Source organism: Sciurus carolinensis, chromosome 7 (assembly GCF_902686445.1).
Source record: "Sciurus carolinensis chromosome 7, mSciCar1.2, whole genome shotgun sequence".
NCBI classification, from domain to species: Eukaryota; Metazoa; Chordata; class Mammalia; order Rodentia; family Sciuridae; genus Sciurus; species Sciurus carolinensis.
The window spans coordinates 30,352,564-30,372,907 of record NC_062219.1 but is presented as its reverse complement, the minus strand read 5'-3'; the positions used below and the strand labels follow the sequence as shown (position 1 = coordinate 30,372,907).

The window sequence follows — 20,344 nt, the reverse complement described above, 5'->3', positions numbered from 1 at the left end:
CTTGCTCGTGGACAAGTCAATAAGTTGTTGGACATTATTTTTTACGATAATTAAAAAATTGAAATCTGTCCATCAATAGTTGAATATTGTAATTGTTTGATCCATAAGAAGGAATGTTACTTAGCCATTAAAAGTGCACACCTGAAATTTCAGCTACTTGGGAGGCTGAGGAAGAGACTTACTTGAGCCCAGGAGTATGAGGCCAGTTTGTGCAACAGAGCAAGACCCCATCTAAATATAAATAAGAAAATAAGTGTGTGTGTGTGTGTGTGTGTGTGTGTGAGAGAGAGAGAGAGAGAGAAAGAGAGAGAGAGAGAGGAAGGAAGGAAGGAAGGAAGGAAGGAAGGAAGGAAGGAAGGAAGGAAGAGAGAAAGAGAGAGGAAGGAAGGAAGGAAGGGGAAGAAAGAATGAAGAAAGAAAGAAAGGAAGGAAGGAAGGAAGAGAGAAAGAGAGGAAGGAAGGAAGGAAGGAAGGAAGGAAGGAAGGAAGGAAGAAGGGAGGGAGGGAATAATATGCATGGTACAATCTCTTTGGATGACTATATAGTTAAGGAAATTAAGAAGAAAGCTTTTTACTCTGCATATTTTGATTGCTTGAATATTTATAATGAACCCATGTTAACATGATTCTTTTAAGGTTATAATTTAGTTGACTGTTGACCCTGGCGACTTGCTCCACAGAGGGTTCTGAGAACCCTAGTTAATATTCTAAGGTTCATTATCAGAAGGGGACAAAGGCTGCCTGTGTACCTCCTCAGGCCCTGCCTCCTTCCACCTTTTTTTTTTCATCATCCACATAATATTTATTGAGTTCTTGTGATGTTCAGGACATTTTTTTCTGGGTAAAATGACCCCAAAATTATGGGCCCGAATGAGCCCCCATGAAACTTTAGATTTACTTGAGTTAAAACACGCTTACTCATAGATAATTCATCATACAGAGCCACTAACATGAGTGTAGGAGAAGGGATGAAAGTCCTAATATCATAGGAGCTGAGAGGAGGAAGATCTGCTGTCATCTTTATTTGTCTTTCTAGTCTACAAAATTCTTGTTAATCATTGATACAAAGCAATAAGCAACCCATACCCATGCAGCTAAGCTGCAGGCCTCTCTGGGTCTCTAAAAAGTATCTACAATCCTTTGCCAAACAAAAAATACACTTCCTGAGTTTTTCTTGTTGCAGCTTAAAACCCCTGCAGAAACTTTGGAAATATAGCTCATTTTATTTAATATAACCACATTCTTGGGAAGGATCCCCCTTTCCCAGTAAAAAAGAGGAAAGTAGTATAAAGATGAACATTTCTTTCTCAGCTTAAAGTTCTTCACATTTCCTTTTCCAGGTTACCCTTTCTTTTCTTATAGCTCATGTTAATGATTTTTTTATCATATCGTTTTGCTTTTTTGGAAACCCTTTTCTGACTCTTGTTTTAGACGTTGGTCATGTATAAATTAATATATATGGTCAGGGTTAAATAAATCATCAGGGTCCCTTCAGAACCCAGAAACTTCAGTAGGTCTTTCCAAGTTGAATAACAAGGAAATGTTTGCACAGATGTCAGGGGTCTGAAAGGCGGCTGAGGTCACCCAGATATTAGCAGCTGCAAAAAGCAGTCACCATTCTTTAGACTGGGGACAGAAAGGAAGAAGCAGCTGCCAGAACACGGAAGCTTGAAGGAAGGCGCCTGTCCCTGTCCCCAGCTGGTGCTGCCTCCTGAAGGCCTACTGGAGGGACACCCACAGGGACTTGAGTCAGAGGTGGTGCTCTAACCTTCTTCCTCCTTCAGGCTCTTTCTAGGGCCTCCCACTGACAGAAAGCCAGCTGGGATGGATGTGAGAAATATGGTTTGCAGGAGCCAGGCCTGGCTGGCTCCCAGGACAAGGGACTGAGAAATGGACGTGGGGATGTCATGGTCAGTAACATTACAAATCCTGTAGGCCGCCTCCTGGGTCTCCACTGCCAGCTCCTGATGTCCTCTTTGCTCCTTCTGAAAGAGCAAACCTCTTAGAAGTTTCTCCCAAGCACTTTGTGCTCAAAAATAGTATATCACTGTCCCTTTACCCAAATGACTTAACTGAGTTTCATCTCACCCAAGCTACAGAGGGTAAAAAAATCTGATTATATGACTAGAGCAACTCAGACTAATGTGGATTGATTGAGCAGAATGCTTATCTTGTAATGTAGTTCTTAATGAGCCACAAGATCCTAATCTGGGCTCCAGGGATGACTCTGCAGAAAGGAGCTTTTCCTGGCTCACCTAGGGGCTGCCTTCTGCCACTTCACAGCAGACGAGGGTCAGAAACCAGACTCAGTGTTTGTGGAAAGCGCTTGATGCTTCTTGGAACGTCCCACCAGGAGCAGGCCTGGCTCTGGGCAGGAACATACTGGCAGCATCTGCCCTTGTTTTCCATAAGGTAGGGGCCTTCACCTTACACGTCCTCTGTCCTGGCAGCCCTGTTTTGACCACAGTGAAACTATTTGATCCCACCTTCAGGTCGATCACAGGCCTCTCTCTGCAGTCAGGACTCAGCGGATGTGGAGTTACTGGAGCATGCAGCATTGGGCCCCAGGGAGAGCCGGGCCAGGTCCTCTGACCCCAGTCCTCATTCCTGAGCTCGGACCTGCGTGGAGCCCTCCAGGCCTTCTCTCTAAGCCTAGTATCAACCTTCCTCTTTTGTTCCCCATAAAGAGTCATGAAATCCTGTGTCTGGGTCTAGGCATTGAGACCCGACTTCAAAGTGTTGCCACCTGCCTCACGGTACATCCAGGCACCACCCGCTCCTGCACTTCGTGGGGAGCTCTCTCTGCCCTCCGGTGCCCATCCTGCTCACTACACACTAATTCTCGCCATGTCCCTTGAACACCACGCCTACCCATGGATGACCCATACTCCATGAGCGGCGACTGGCCTGCCCACATCCCAGCAGGAGGATCGTGTGCCAAGCCTGCCCAGTGAAGACAGGGAACTCAAGACTTTGAGCTCACCTGAAAAAGAATAGATGTGAGGTACTACGGATACTAAGATTTAAAGGGAACTAATACCTCTAGAGTATTCCAGAAGAGGCTAAAGTGCTTTTACCTCACAGACAAAAGTTAACTGTTTTTAAAGGTGGTGAGCAGGCAGTCCTGACTTAGGAGTTCAGAAGTGTTCTGGAGCTCTGGACTACCCATCAGGCTGCATGTTAGCAGTACAAATTAGTGGGTTTCACTATCCTTTCCACAATGCATGTCATATTCTAACATCAGATCTATCCTTCCTTCTTGCCTCCTTTGCCCTCCCTTCTCTCCCCTTCCCCTTCCCTAATAGTTCCTCTTCTACTTTTATGTCATCTTTTTTTTTTCCCATTTTTTTTTTTTAGTTTCTATATGAGAAAACATGATACTTTCTTTCAGTGTCTGACTTAGCTTAACATGATGATCTCCAACTCCATACATTTTCCTGGAAATGACATTTTACTCTTTATGGCTAATATTCCATTGTGTGTATATCATAGCATATCATATTTTATTTATTCACTCATCTGTTGAAAGGAACCTAGGCTGATTCCTAGGTATGCAGGTATATCTTATATGCCAGTTTCATTTCCTACTAGTGTGTTGTCAGATGTGGGTTGACCTCTCGGGAAGAGAGTGAGTGTGATGGTGCCCCTCAGCTCAGACACCGGGAGCAGGTTCTGTGAGGCAGACTCAATTTATTCAGGAAGTGCAATAGTTTATATATGAAGTGAGATAGCCAGGCCACTGCTCAGGTTACATGTTTACAATACCATACTACAGGGAAGAGCAGACTTCTACTGGGGACCAGGGAGGCCAAGAGGCATTGGGTCATCACAGAGTGTACTCATGTGACATGAAGAGAGCCCAGTGTTCTGTGCTCAAGCCCAGTCCATACCTTGGATCCATGCCTGGTACACCCCATGATTCTCCTCATTTTCCCCCTTTTTCTTTTTTGCCATCATAACCTGAGTTAACATGACCTTTCTGGTCTCAATTTTTGAGGTTCTGTTACAAAGGCAGCAAATACATAGAAATGATATTACAATGCCAGCAAGGGAGAGGCCAAATAATGCAATATTTACAGGATCAAATAAGAAGGTGATTTTGTTCCATAATCGTGTAAAGAAAGAAGCATTTAATACAAGTTGGGCTTGGGTTTCATTGATTGACATGATTGCATGACCTAGTTTGAGTGTTAAGTTTTGAAACCGGGAGTTCCAAGGACCCCTTAAATACGTACTTAATTCTTGCCTCCATTTAGTCACATTGTCAAGTGTTACCATAGTTTCACAAACATAGGGTAATGTGGGATTACATTGTAGACGCATTGTCATTTGCATAATATCTATTCTTTCATTTGTGAGATCCATTTTTTGCTGCAAATTTAGGAAACCCCTTATATTAATGTATTAGTTTGGTGTTGAAGAGCGGAGGCTTCACTGACTCTAATAGCCTGTGCATTTAGCACTGCGGCATTAGCACCAGTCTGTACCAAGGCTATCGTGGCAGCAGTTGAAGCACCTAGAGCAGTGATGATGATACCTGCAAGCAATGCAGTAAGTCCAAAATCTCTTTTAGCACGTATTAACTGTACATTTTTAGTAAGAACTATTGGTTGAATAGTATGAGTATCATTTGATATAGCCCAAATGTGAGGAGGTACTCTAGCTAATAATGCAGTTGAAAACTCAGCAGACCAACAATTGGTCAGGAAGCACTGTATAGAATTATCACAATATACAGACATATTGGTGGTTTGATTAGAAACAATGAAATAAAATGGATGCTGAACTCAGAGAGGCGCATTATTAGTGGATACCCAGGAGTGGTATAATTGGATCATAGGGTAGCTCCATTTTAGTTGTTTGATGAACCTCCATACTGTTCTCTGTATGACTGTACTAATTACAGAAAACAATGTATTTGGAGTGGATTAAGATTTAACTTATAAGGTAGAGCTGGAAAATGAGCCAGAAAAGTTGAGGTTATGGGTGCAATCCTTGATCAAATGGGTCAGGGGGAATATGGAATTCCTCTAGCCTGTAGGCACAAGTCAGGACAAGTCAGAGAACAGCCACAACCTTCCCATAGCACGAACAAAGTGGGTTAGAGGCTTTTTGGCTTCAGTGGGTGAAATGTTAATGGGGTTGGCTGGATAGTAATAATCTATACATTATTCTTAATTTTGATGGCTATATTGTGGTTATGCAAGAGAATATTCTTCTTTGTAGGAAATACATATTCAGGATATTTAGAAGTGATGTGATATCATGTAGCAAGGTAACCAAAGGCTCAGAAAAATGTTCTTTGTACTGTACTTGAAACTTTCCCAACCATTTGCTTAAAATATTTTCCAAAACTTTTTAATAGAAAAAGTGGAATCATATCATATGCACATACTCACACCACAAATATACATATGTAAAATATGTATGGTCGGGTGGGGAAAGTGATGGATTTGGGTATTTGTTAGTAATGTTCTAATTCATTAGTAGAAAAATGAGTTCATGGATTTTTTTTTATTCTTCTAAATCTACGCATAAATTATAAATATATTATTTTACTTATATCAAGTATTACATAATAAAAATTAAAGAATGCATACGTATAATAGACCTTTAAAAAAAGTTTGTATTTAGAAAAACCATGCACCCCATTCTCATTAGTGTCTTTTTCTAGTGTAGTAGTTTGCCACAACTGATGAACCAATAGTGATACATTACTGTTAACGAGTGTTCATTGGTAACTCCTATTCCCTTAGTCTCAAAGTAACGTCTTTGTGTTGCAGGATCTCATTCATGATACCACATTACATTGGCTCCTCTCAGCAGTGAGTCTCTCAGACTTCCCTTGTTTGATGATCTTCACAGGTTTGATGAGTATTGGTCAAGAATTTGGTAGGATGACCTTCTGGGATTTGCTTGATGTCTTTGTTATGGTTAGACGGATGTTCTGAGTCTTGAGAGGAAGACCACAGAGGTAAAGTGTTGTTTCCACCCATCATTGTCGCCGCCCGCAGATATTTGTTACCATCCGCAGCAACAATTTGCGTGGGTCTTTATGGGTGGTGGACTGGAAAAGAACTACTTTAACTATCTTTCTTTAGTGGGCTGCTTTCTCGCTTATTCGCTTGTTCCCTGGGCTATAGAGGAAGAAAGGCTTTTCTTAGGGAGAGAGAGACTTTGCGTAAGAAAGAATCTTTGAGGGGAGAGAGACTGAGAGAAAGATGGAGAAAGAAAGGCTTCTACGCTTATCAGAGATCTATTTCTTCTTAGGCTTCTGCAGCTTCTTCTTAAAGGTGCATCCTGCATCCTGTGAACTAAAGGTGCGTGCTAGGAGCATGTGCTAAAGGCGCACTGCTTCTCTCTGCATGCCACTGCCCCTACTCGCTGCTTCTCTTTCTGCTTGCCGCTTTTCTCTGCTTGCTGCTGCTCCTTACTGTTGCGGCGCCTTCTGCCTATGGCCTACTTATATCACCTGGCCACGCCTCTTATGCAAAGATTAGGCAAGAAGTTAGATGTCCAAGCAGGCATGATTAGGAGTGCCGAGAACACATGTGCATGCATTGTGTGCATGGGTGATAAATCACCTGAGTGTGTTTATGTCTATTAACCTCTTCACTGCAGATGTGATCAGGCACCGTTCTGGCGCCGTCCGCATGGCACAGCCCCCAACACATCATTACATATGCCAGTTCCTATAATCAACATGACTTATCACTGTTGATGTTAACCTTGATCACAGTCTGTGGTAGTAGTTAGGTATCTCCACTATAAAATTATTTTGCCTTTTCAATCCTTTCCCATACTGTACTCTTGGGAAAGAAGTCACCATACTCCAGCCACACTTTAGAGTGAGAAGTAATGTTCCACCTCCTTGAGGGCAGAATATCTACCAAGAACTATTTGGAATGCTTTTCCAAGGGAGACCTGCCTCTTCTTTTTTCATGTTAGCGTGAACCCATGGATATAGTTTCCTGAGGTGAGTGGTTTTGTTTCTTTTCTAGGTTTTTGCAATGAAATGATTATTTAGCTAATTTTTCTGTATGTTGATAATTATCAACAAATTTTGTACAAATATACATCTATACACATACATTATATACTTATATATACACCTTACATATAATAACATGTATATGCATTACACATATATTTTTATTTTTTACTTTGCTGATTTGTATATTTTGCTTTCCACAAATGATTGGAGAAGACTCATAAATTAAAATATGCAAATTACAATAGGTTGAGAGGGTGGGGAAATATACTTTGGGAAGAATGGAAAATAAGGGCTTGCAAACCAGAAATGGGGGTAAGGACGGTTTATAAAATTCTCAAGACACTGCACAGTTTTGGGGCTGAGGCAATTGGCTATAAGCTTCTTAGCAGTCAAAAACAGAGGGAACCTTCATCAGTATGCAGCTTTCTGAAGGTTTACAAGTAGTGTAGAATTTTCATCTTTTTCTAAGTATCTTAATTTTTTTCTCTTATTAGCAGTTATTTAAGTGTCGTTTAAACTCCACATGATTAAGATATTATCCATTCTTTTATTCTACTTTTATTACACAGGAACTGTGAATGTCATTGATAATGAGGTTTTATTCATCACTAAGAATGTTTCCATATTTAAAATAGAAATTTTATAAGGTGTTAAGGAAATACATCTAAGAACAGGTAAAATATCTCAGATGAAAATGTCAGTATGCATTCAACCCTAGGATGCCACAGAGATTCCACAGCATGAATATATGTTATTAAAATTACCTTGGTTCGACATCTGGCTTATAGGCTTTGAGGTCCGATTTTGTCAATGCACTCATAGGTCCATTTAGCAATGCATGAGTCTGAAGATATGTAACAAAAAATTTTCCAATTTATTTATACACTATGAGAAGTAACTCTCAGGAAACCTAGATTCTTGAGCCATTCCTGGCACATTGTTTTCTTTTGATCAAACTATTTGAATTGTCAAATAATCAAACTTGTAAATGAAATATCCAAAGTTCACATATCAGCACATCTATTTTCATTTTAAGCAGAGCAACTTAGGGAGCTCAGACATAGAAAGTTATGTACAAATGAGGACTAAGAAAGGAAATTAAACAAATCTAAATTCAACTGTATTTAAATCTATCTCAGCATGATGCATCCCCCTCGTTCAGTGGCTTGGCCAAGGGAGTCAGGGAGCCTTCTTTTCCAAACAGAGTGCTATGGTTTGGCTTTTGTGTCCCTTCAAAATGTATGTTAAAATTTAATTCTCAGCACAATAGTGTTAGCAGTGGGGCCCTTGGATGATTATGCCATAAAGGTTCTTCCCTCATGCATGGAATTAATGCCCTTATAAAAAGAGCGAGAGGGAAAAAAAAAAAAAAGAGCGTGAGAAAGCAGTGGTGTTCCTTGGGCTCTTCTGCCATTGGAGGACACAATACTTGCATCTTTAGCCATGGGAGGATGCTGCAAGAGGCACCTTCCACGAAGCAGGGAGCCCTTACCAGACACTAAATCTGCCTGCACCCCTATCTTGGACTCCCCAGTCTCCAGAATGATATTTCTCATGCAATCAATTATCTATCTATCTATCTATCTATCTATCTATCTATATATATATATATATATATATATATATTCATTCCAGGAATTTGAATGGGTGGAAGGTGTTGGTGTTTCTTTGTTTTTTCAAGCTTCCACGGATAACCAAACTTTCTTATGGGTTAGCACAGACTTTCACTTTTTGAAGATAATCTGCTACTTCCATTTTCTGTTTTGGTAAATTCCTGTTCCTATGTAGATCTGACATTTTTCTCTGATGAGTTAGTATCTTTCTCTTTGGTATTCTGCAATTTCACTACAATGTGTTCAGAGGTGGATATCTTTTTATTTCCCATGCTTGGAATAGGTTTACTTCTTCTATTTGTGGATTTCTTTCTTTCATCAGTCCTATAAATGTTTAGCTAGTATAACTGAATATTCTTATACATGCATTCTCTGTATTCCCACTTTCTAAAATTAATTGTATATAATATAGGCCTTTTCATATATAATTCCTTCAACATGATTTTTTTCCATATCTTTATTTCTCTGTGCTATATGCTTGCTGAATTTTCTCATCTATGTTCTGTCACTAATTCTTATTATATTTTAGTGGTACCTAATTTATTTAATGTGTTAGTTTTAGCTTATGTATACTTTTTACCTCTGAAAATTATATTTGGTTGACTGTAAAACATGTCTGGTAATTTTTTTATAGTCCTGTCTATTCACATTTCTACTTCTTTAGCAAATGTTAGAGATTTAGATATTTCATCCACCTATTTTATATTCTGTAACTAATAATTCTAGTATCTATAGTGCAAGATGGGGAGTTAAATCTGTTTAAGACATTCTAAAGCTGCAAGATAAATCCGATGTCTGATCACTGAGTTGATTTTATAACCTTTAACTCTTCAGAACAAGTGTTATTTATCTCAAGTTCTTGAAAACTTGAATTATAACAGGTATTCTGTTTGTATATATTCTTTGTATTCTTTCTGGTGTTAAAGTCCTCTACAAATTTAGTTTACATCATCTATAAGGTAATATTATGAGAATGCCTCAATAATTATAACTGTGTCTATTTTTTTTTTTTTTTTGTACTGGGGATTTAATGCAGGGGCACTTTACCACTGAGCTACATTCCCAGGTCTTTTTGTTTTTCATTCTGAGAGAGGGTCTCACCAAGTTACTGAGGCTGGCCTCAAACTTGGGATCCTCCCAGGTCACTGGGATTAAAGGCATGTGCCACTGCACCTGGCAGTCCTTTAATTTCTAATAAATTTTCATCATGCATTTTGATAGTTTCAATTTTATACTCATTGTTCATTATATCTCTTAACGTGAAGGGAGGATCCAAGATGGCAGACTGGAGGGAGGCTGCATTCTTTGTTGCTCTGTAACTGGGGTTTAAAGCAGAGGAAAACCTGTTTCTCTGTGAGGCAGTCTTTGCTGCTCATCAGTCCCCTGCTGTTTACCCCATTTGTCCACCTTGATCTCCTGGCGTCTGCCAGCATATCACCTACTTTTTGAGTGCAGATCACTCATTTCTTGCCACCTGTCATCCATCATTTGCCCATTTGCCTGCCTCGTGCCTACCCATCACCCAAGGTTCACCTGTAGATCGTCCACCAGTAGCCTGCAGACCACCTACAGACCACCAGCTGATCGCCTGCTGCCCGTTACTGCCTGGAAGCCCATTGTCACAGTACCCACAGGTTTGGTTACACATGGCTGCCGCCATTTGGGGACAACCAGGACCTGCAGGACACCTGGTCTGACCAACCGCACCCTGCTTCCAGGACTGCCCAACCCGGCTGACCACACCCCGCCTCCAGGAACCCACAGTCCAACCAACCAAACCCTGCCTCCAGGACCCCCTGACCTGACCAGCTGTGCCCCACATGGACTCGGCACCCATGCCCCGTGCTACAGCTCCCCATTTGCCAACATGTTTGGAAGTCAGTGCAGCCATCTTGTATCCAAAATTTATAAAGAACTTAAAAAACTTTACACCCAAAATACAAAGAACCCAATCAATAAATGGGCTAAGGAACTGGGCAGACACTTCACAGAAAAAGATGCAGGCGGTCAACAAATACATGAAAAAGTGCTCATCATCCCTAGTAATTAGAGAAATGCAAATTAAAACAACTCTAAGACTTTATCTAACTCTAATTAGAATGACTATTATCAAGAACAGAAGCAATAATAAGTGTTGATGTGGACGTGGTGAAAAAGGCACACTCAGACATTGCTAGTGGGATTGCAAATTGGTGCAGCCACTCTGGAAAGCAGTAAGGAGATTCCTCAGAAAACTTGGAATGGACCAACCATTTGACCCAGCTATCCCACTCCTCCGTTTTTACTCAAAAGGACTTAAAATCAGCATACTACAGTGACACAGCCACATCAATGTTCATAGATGCTCAATTCACAATCGCTAGATTGTGGAACCAACCTAGATGCCCTTCAGTTGATAAATGGTTAAAGAAACTGTGGTATATATACACAATGGAATATTACTCAGCCATAAAGAATAAAATTATGGCATTTGCTGGTAAAAGGATGGAGTTGGAGAATAACATCTAAGTGAAATAAGCCAAGCCCAAAAAACCAAAGGTCAAGTGTTTTCTCTGATCTGTGGATAATGATACAGAATGAGGGAGATGGGGAGGGGAGGCAAGAGAAGAATGGAGGAACTTTGGACTGTGTAGAGGGAAATGAGGCAGGAGGGGTGGAGGAAGGAAAGATAGTGAACCGAGACAGACATTATTACCCTATGTATATGTATGATTACATGAATGGTGTGAATCTACATTGTGTACAACCATAGAAAAGTTGTTCCCCATTCGTGTACAATGAATCAAAATGCAGTCTGTAAAAAAACAAACATGAAATGTTCTTGATCTTAGTTTTTTATTTGCTTGCTTTAAATTCTTAGCCCAATATTAATAGGTGTTCCTGATTTCTGCAGAGGCAGTGTAGAGATAATCCCTCAGATTTACATTCAGATCAAGGCTTTGTAATCTATTTACTACTTATTAATCCCTCTGTGCCTCGATTTTCTCCTTTATCAGCTGATATTAATAACACCTGCCTTGGGGCTGGGATTTGTGGCTCAGTGGTGGAGCACTTGCCTCTCATGTGTGAGGCACTGGGCTCAATCCTCAGCACCACATAAGATAAATAAATAAAATAAAGGTATTTGTTCATCTACAACTAAAAATAATTTTTTTAATTAAAAAGATGCCTGCCTCATATAATTACAGATGTCATTAAAGAACTAGTGTATGAAACTTGCCTAACACATAGTAGATACCCAATCAGTATTTTTGTGCCCCTTTTTCCATCCATCTATAATATTAGGCATATTTTTTATAAATATCATTATCTTTGCAGTTTGCATCTACCATTTTAAGAGAAAAATCCAACTACTTTCATCTATTATAATTGCTGCCTGTGTCTTCATTTGATTAACTGATAATTTCTATCTTTCTCTCTACAGATTAAATTGCTTTTTTTGTCTTCTACTGATATATAGAGTTTTATTAATTCCATTAGTGGTTACCTTAGTCTTAAAATTTTATGGAGTGTCAGAATAACAAGTAACACAGTCCCCTTTCATGTATAACTAATTAGAATTTTTTAAAAATTCAAAAAAACACTCAGTTCTTTTATGGACTATAAGTAACTTAATGCCTTTTCTTCTCCTTCATGTCTCCTTACCTAGAGAGATAATTCATTCATTTTCATTATTTTGTCTTACATTGTACATTACAACTACATTTACATTATTAATTTACTTCTATGTATTTAGGTGGTTTCCATGTGAGGGAGCAAAAGCAGATTCTGACAGCTAAGAGCTAGCTTGGCACTCATAGTTAGGCTAGGGTGTTCTCCTGTTGAACATTAATAATTCCCAAATCTCTGACAAAAAAGTGAGCTACTGTTACCATGCCAATGTGCAGACAGAAAGTCACTGTGCAAACTACAAAAATGATTAAACAACTCCCTCTTGTGGTTCACATGAGGGACTTCTGCTTCTTTCCAGTCTTCCAACCTTCTATGTAGAAATGAAAGCACCCTGCTTTAGGACAGCATTCAATCCAGAAGAAACCCTCCCCCATAAGAGCCCTATACCAAAATGACTGGACATGCTTGAACTCTGTAACAAACCCTTCCTTGCATCTTCTGAGAAGCACCTACAAGTTGGATGGTTTGCAGTCTCTCTTGCTGCAACGAGCATCAATAAAACTAAATTCGACTACACTTTATCCTGGTGGTCCCTGATGACACTAACAAATTATGCTTACTGCAGAATTTTCCACCATCACTGCCCAGTCTTGACCCATTAAATCCTAAGTTTTCAATTTTCTGAACATAATATTCAAACATTATTTCAAAGTCACCGAAGTAGTATATTTGTTGCTCAATATAAGTTTTATAGGAATCCACATCTGGGATGATGGAACCAAACGGGTTAAGGTTTTGAAGTACCTCTTTATGATCCAAGTATTTCTCAATCCTCTCCCATCCCTTCACACTTCTGCCAGGGCACCTGAGGCTTTCTGACCCTTGTCTATGAACAACATCAGAGCTAGTATGAAGTTGTGGGTTGCAATTCCTCTAACTTGAGGTTGAAAAGCTTGAGACGGTTTAATATTTTGTTTCTTTTAAGGGAATTCTTTTAGTAGCTTTGTTTCATTTACAATTTTTAAGTTGTCAACAAAAATGCAGTTGTAACCTCATGTGACTTTTATGTAAAATACAATACACTCACTCGTGCAAACTTTGGGTGTTTCTAATTTAGTCTACCTGAATTCTAGCAGGGGTTTCTGCATTCTAGCACAAGGTCAGCTTCTCTATTAATTCTACCTTTTACAATCTATTCCATACAGCCTTCAATGAGTATTTGAATCTAGGATTTAGGTTCCCTTTAGTCTCTTTTAACCTATTCCAATTCTTTTCTCAACATGCTAGCATTCTCCTACATCTTAGATCCCAAGTAACAGCTGTTGAAAGAAAACATGTTTCCTACTACAAACCTGAAAGAAAAGTCTTGCTTCTATGTGCTCAGAACACTAATCTTCACATGTGGATATTTTCTCACAGGCCTGTTATTCTATTTCTTAATTATTCTTAAATAAAAATATATCCAAGCCAAGGTGTTGGACGGCAAGCTGTATACATTATCCTCCACTGCCCGACAGCTAACTTGAGTGCTAGTAGAATCCCCAGCAGCCAGTTGACCTCTGGTCCCTTCCCGGAAGAAAGCACATTTGAGTCTTCCAGATTCCAGAGGTGTGTCAGCTTTGATCCCATTCTCCCTATTCTCACTGGTGTGGCTTTTATTAGAAATGAAGGGAATCTAAGAAACATTTTATTTTTTTTTAATGTTAATGAGATTTTTAAAAATTTTTTTGGTTCTTTTTAGTTATATATGACCATAGAATGTATTTTGACATATTATACATACATGGAATATAAATTCCCATTTTTGTGATTGTACACAATGTGAAATTACACTGGTCACGTATTCATATGTGAACATAGGAAAGTTATGTCAATTTATTCTACTGTCTTTCCTATTCCCATTCCCTCTTCCCTTCATTCCCCTTTGTCTAATCCAATGAATTTCTACTTTTCCCTCCCCCCACTTATTGTGTTAAGGCAGCTGCATATCAGAACATTTGGCCTTTGGGTTTTGGAGATTGGCTTATTTCACTTAGCATGTTAGTCTCTAGTTCCATCCATTTACTAGCAAATGCCATCTTATTATTCCTTAAGGCTGAGTAATATTCTATTGTGCATATATACCACATTTTAAAAAATCCATTCATCTGTTGAAGGGCACCTACGTTGGTTCCATAGCTTAACTACTGTGAATTAAGCTGCTATAAACACTGATGTGGCTGCGTCACTATAGTATGCTGATTTGAAGTCCATTAGGTATATGCCGAGTGGGATAACTGGGTCAAATGGTGGTTCCATTCCAAGTCTTCTGAGGAATATCCACACTGCTTTCCAGAGTGGCTGCAGTAATTTGCAATTCCACCAATGTATGAATGTACATTTTCCCCCACATCTTCACCAACATTTATTGTTAACTTGTATTCTTGATAACTGTCATTCTGACTGGAGATGTAATCTGTGTAGTTTAATTTGCATTTTTCTAACTGCTAGAGATGAACTTTTTTTTTTTCACATATTTGTTGACCATTCCCATTTTTTCTTCAGTGAAGTGCCTATTCAGTTCCTTTGCCCATTTATTGACTGGGTTATTTGTTTTTTAAGTGTTTTTTGAGTTCTTTATATATTCTGGAGATTAATGCTCTATTTGAGGTACAGGTGGCAAAATCTTTCTCCCATTCTGTAGGCTCTCTTCACTTTCTTGATTGTTTCCCTTACTGTGAAGAAAATCTTTTGAGTTTGATACTGTCCTGTTTATTCTTATAGTTCTTTTTAGTTATACACGACAGTAAAATATATTTTTAACATTTTATTTGTTCCAATTAGTTATACATGACAGTATAATGCATTTTGACACATCATACATAAATGGCATGTAACTTCTCATTCTTCCGGTTGTATATGATGTGGAATTATACCAGTTATGTCGTCATATATGCACATAGGGTAATAATGTTCAATTAATTCTATTATCCTTCCTATCCCCATACCCACCCCTTTACTTCCCTCTACCTAATCCAAAGTACATCTATTTTTCCCTAGTCCCCATCCCTTTATTGTGAATTAGCAACCACATATCAGAGAAAATATTGGGTCTTTGGTTCTTTGGGATTGGCTTATTTCACTTAGCATGATAGTCTTCAGATCCATTCATTAACTGGCAAATGCCATTATCTCATTCTTCTTTATTAAGGCTCAGTAATATTCCATTGTGTATATATACCACATTTTCTTTAGCCATTCATCTGTTGAAGGGCACTTTGGTTGATTCCATAGTCATAGGCTATTGTGAATTGAGTTGTTATAAAAACTGATGTGGCTGTGTCACTGTACTATGCTGATTTTAAGTCCCTTGGGTATAAATGAAGGAGTGGGATAGCTGGGTCAAATGGTGGTTCTATTCCACATTTTCTGAGAAATCTCCATACTGCTTTCCATAATGGTTGTACCAATTTGCAGTCCCACCAGCAATGTTTGAGTGTACCTTTTTCCCCACATCCTCACCAACATTTGTTGTTGCTTGTATTATTCTTGATAATTGCCATTCCAACTGGAGTGAGATGAATTTCAGTAAGTGTTAATTTGCATTTCTCTAATTGCTAGAGGTATTATTTTTTCATATATTTATTGATCATACTTTTCTTCTGTGAAGTATCTCTTTAGTTCCTTTGCCCATTATCAATTGGGTTATTTGTTTTCTTGGTGTTAAGTTTTTTGAGGTCTTTATATATCCTAGAGATTAATGCTCTGAGGTGCATGTGGTAAAGATTTTCTCCCATTCTGTAGGCTCTCTCTTCATGTTCTTTTTGAATGTTCCCTTTGCTGTGAAGAAGTTTTTTAGTTTGATACAATCCCATCTATTCTTTATTTTACTTCTTACGCTTTAGGAATCTTGTTGAGGAATTTGGTTCCTAAGCCAACATGACGGAGATTTGGGCCTACTTTTTCTTCGAGTAGGCACAGGATCTCTGGTCTAATGTCTAGTTCCTTGAAACACTTTGAGTTTTGTGCAGGGTGAGAGATAGGCGTCTAGTATTTTATTACATATGGAATTCCAGTTTGACCACAACCATTTGTTGAAGAGGCTATCTTTTCTCCAATGTATGTTTATGGCACCTTTGTCTGAGATATCTGTATTTAAGTGGGTTTGTCTCTGTGTCTTCTATTCTGTACCATCGGTCTACATGTCTGTTTTGGTGCCAATACCATGCCATTTTTGTTACTATAGCTCGTAGCAATAACTTAAAGTTTGGTATTGTGATGCCTCTTGCTTCACTTTTCTCACTAAGGTTGCTTTGGCTATTCTGGGTCTCTTTATTTTTCCAAAAAATTTCAAGAATGATTTTTCTACTTCTGTGAAGAACATCCTGGAAATTTAAGTAGGAATTGCATTAAATCTTTATAGTGCTTTTGGTAGTATGGCTAATTTCATAATATTTATTCTGCCCATGTTGATAGGATTTTTTTTTTTTTTTTTTTTTTTTTTTGATATTGGGGATTGAACTCAGGGGCACTTGACCACTGAGCCATATATCCAAGACTATTTTGTATTTATTTAGAGACAGAGTCTCACTGTGTTGCTTAGCACCGCATTTTTGGTGAGACTGGCTTTGAACTCATGATCCTCCTTCCTCAGCCTCTCAAGTTACTGGGATTACAGGCATGCGCCACTGTACCCAGCTTGATGGGATTTTAAATGTTGCTGGTTTGGTGGTCAAAATCTGCCTCACTGGATTATTTCAGCAGTGCAAAACCTGCCTCTCTCTCTTACTGCATATTTCTGAATTGGCAGGGTAGGGAATATCATTTACAAGTTTAATTACCTTAATTCAGGAGAATCTTTTATAAAGCATAATTTTACATCAGTATTACTGGCATTTCCTCCTCAACTAGGCCCTTCTGCACTGTCTCCAGAGCATCCTTCTGAATGCTCTCACACTGTCAATTCTCCTTCACAGTTTCTGGTCCTAAAAGACCCCTGGCTGGACTGTCAGCCCTGTGAAGACCTGAGCACAGAGCTTTCTCCTGTGTCTGGGACCAGAAAGGCTCCGAACTAGGTGAGGAAGAAGGGAATGTTTTCTTGCTCATATATTTCTATGGATAGTCAGAAGAAAATGGGAAAATGATAATACTGTTAGTTTTTAATCGAGCCTTCTAATCTCTATTTTTAACTCTATAATCTTCACTAATTTCTACATATTAGGGTCTATAAGTCTTATTTCTACATGAAAAATTCCACTATTAATATTTCTATTAAAAAACCTGGACTATATTATAAAATGAAAAGATCGTGACTAATGTTCACAACTATGTAAACTACTAAATACCCCCTGGAGAGGCAGAAAAGAAGTACATTAAAATGTTAGCAGCAATTATGTTTGGGTGACAGAACTATAGGTGAATTTTATTATTCCTTATATTCTCCAAAGTTTATGAAATGCATATGATGCATTTTAACAATAGTAAAAAATTATTATTGATTTGCATATCCATTAAAGGGACAAATATTAGGTCTAGAAATAGTTTTTTAAAACTATTCAGATAGTATCATAAGTGAACATGTAAAAAATACAAAGGTCCAAATATAGTACGATAATGTTTTCAAGCAAAGTTACACCAGAGGCAACTGATCTGTAGAGTCTCACAAGGAGTCAAGATCAGAGGACAAAGTGAGGGTGAGATTTAATACTCAATCATGAAAAGGAAGTCAAGAAATACCTGAAGCAAAATGACAAAATGGATATGCTATTTCATCTGGATGGAAATGCCAGGAGGAGGAAGTCACATCATGATCAAGCGTGGGCATGCTTGCTGTACCTTGTTATTAACACCAACCATCCACTTCCAGCCTCTTCTCCCACAGGGGTTCCTTTTAATAATTTCACCACTCCCTTCAACAACAATTAATTGTAAACACACTACAAATAAGAAGATCATACTTTACCACAACTTAAGGGGGAAGAAATGAATAAATGCATCCATTTTGTCCACTACTATTACCACTAGTTGATGCTAAACTCTTAATTAAAATTCTTCATTCTACCATGGTCTTATATAATATACACAATTGGTCTTATTCTTGCTAGTTCCCCAATCCCCCTCCCCTAAACAGCACCCTGTATTTTGATACTCCAGCCCTGTGCTTTGAATTATGTTCATTTTACATCCCACTATGAAGACACCCCATGGAGGGAACTAAAACCTAATCATAATCATGATGAAAATGGTTCTCGGACTTCTGGAAAAAACTTGGTCTGTCCTTGCCTAGCATGGAGGGTCTTAAGGACACAGTGTGGAATTCCCATATTTTGTCTAGAACCTGGCATTGCAGGGGGACTGATTCTATAAGGAGCCTGGAAGCAAAATCAACACTGGAGCTGGGAGAGTAGAGATGAGACACTGTGAGGTGTATCAATCTAGACTGATCCAAGCTAGGACTACCTCTAAATTTTTAAAGTCGTGTCAATCAAAAAATTTTCTTTGCTGCTTAAGTCACTTTGTTAGGTTTCTGTCATATCCATCTGTTAAATTCCTAATTTATATAATATATAAATAAAACATCTTCTTGGCTCAGCACAATTACTCTGAAGTGACAATACACTGTTTAGTAAAGAAATGTACTATGTAGGTGTGTCCACTTGGTGATCATCCATCAAGCAGTACACCTATGATCTTGTGCACTTTACTATATGGATGTTATTCTTCAATTAAGAAGAAACATTGTTGAATGTGGTACACTACCACTGTACAAACTCAAACCATTTTCTAACAACAACAAAAAAGGGTTATCATAAATAGTCCCTCAGATCAGTCTCAGGCTTAGTAGAGGACAAAAATCTACTTTAACATTCCTTATACCTGGGAGGCAGCCCAACAAAGACTTGTCAAATAAGCAGAAAAACATGACTCTTACTCATAGAGGACCCATAATCTCTAAGGTATGTAGGATACAGATATAGTTATCATATATTTAAGTCTAACAGTAAGAATGGGAAAATGAAGTTGTGGTTACAAATGGGTGAGACTAAATTTGATTTGTTGGTAGGATAAAAAGCAAGAATTCATGAGAAAGATTCAGGAAACTCAGGTGAGAAAGATCCCACAAAACCCCCAAGTCATATTTCATGATAATCACAGAGATCTCATAAATGTCTAAGGAACAAAACACAAGTTGTATTATGCTTAAACTAAGGCATTTTATTAGCTGGTTTTACAACTTAAATAAAATCTTGGTCACCAAATGAGCAGCTTCCACTAATTCAAAACAATACCTTCAAAAGTTGACTTGCTGAAGGGGGTATATTTTTATGCTCAACAAAAAATACCTTTACTATAGCCTTCAGCAAATCTTAGCGTTAACTAAAAAAAAGGTTAACTCAAATATCTACTACATCAAAAGCCCAGTTTTGTTCTTTTCCTTAAAACATGTGCAGTAAAATTGAATGAAAAGAGAAAACTGCAAATAGTTTGTGGTTTGGCTGGAAGTAGAGTCTATATCATGATAATTTCAATATCTTCTAATACTATTTCTGATACTTCCCATCAATCTTAGCAAAGTAAATCCACTTGCCAAGTATGAAAGATGGGTTTTTAAATGAAAGTGCAATATTAGCCTTTCTTTTCTTGTTGGCAGTTTGAAATTTTGCAGGAGTGATAATTAATACTTCTTTGTAGCTATTGATAGCTTTAATTTTTCTTTCTCATTAAAAAAATATCAATTGCACATTGTTTCTTTAACTTCATAACAGGATTCTTTAAAATCAGTGGTTAGGTATTTTATTCCATTTGGAATCATGGTAGAAATTCAGAAACATCATTCCTTTATCTGTAAAGGGGAAAAAAAGATATTTGCTATAATTTAGTGTGAATCATATTAATGATAATAACAATAAAAAAGAGAAAATGACAGTGAAATGACTGTAATATCAAGAGGAAATTTTTTTCTTTTTTCTAAAATGTTTTTCTCCTTTCCACGGTCAGGCTGTTTTTAAGATTTTTACTCTAATTTCTCCATTATTTTCCACAAGAAACTGTCACATTTTTAGAATGTTCTTTTATAAAGAATGTCTTTACAGATTAAACATGAGATTGATGACAATGATGATATTAGCTAATATTATTGAATGCA

The 20,344-nt window shown here is 38.1% G+C and overlaps 1 protein-coding gene across 1 annotated transcript in view; it reads right to left on the bottom strand.

The window, feature by feature from the left end:
• Nucleotides 1–19,390: 19,390 nt before the first annotated feature.
• The window catches only part of Hbs1l (HBS1 like translational GTPase), an 89,944-nt gene continuing 88,990 nt past the window's right edge, over nucleotides 19,391–20,344 (bottom strand). The window contains exon 18 of the mRNA XM_047558065.1: nucleotides 19,391–20,041. Within this exon, the coding sequence (XP_047414021.1) occupies nucleotides 20,030–20,041 (12 nt within the window). The 3' untranslated portion in view covers nucleotides 19,391–20,029. The remainder of the gene's footprint in view (nucleotides 20,042–20,344) is intronic.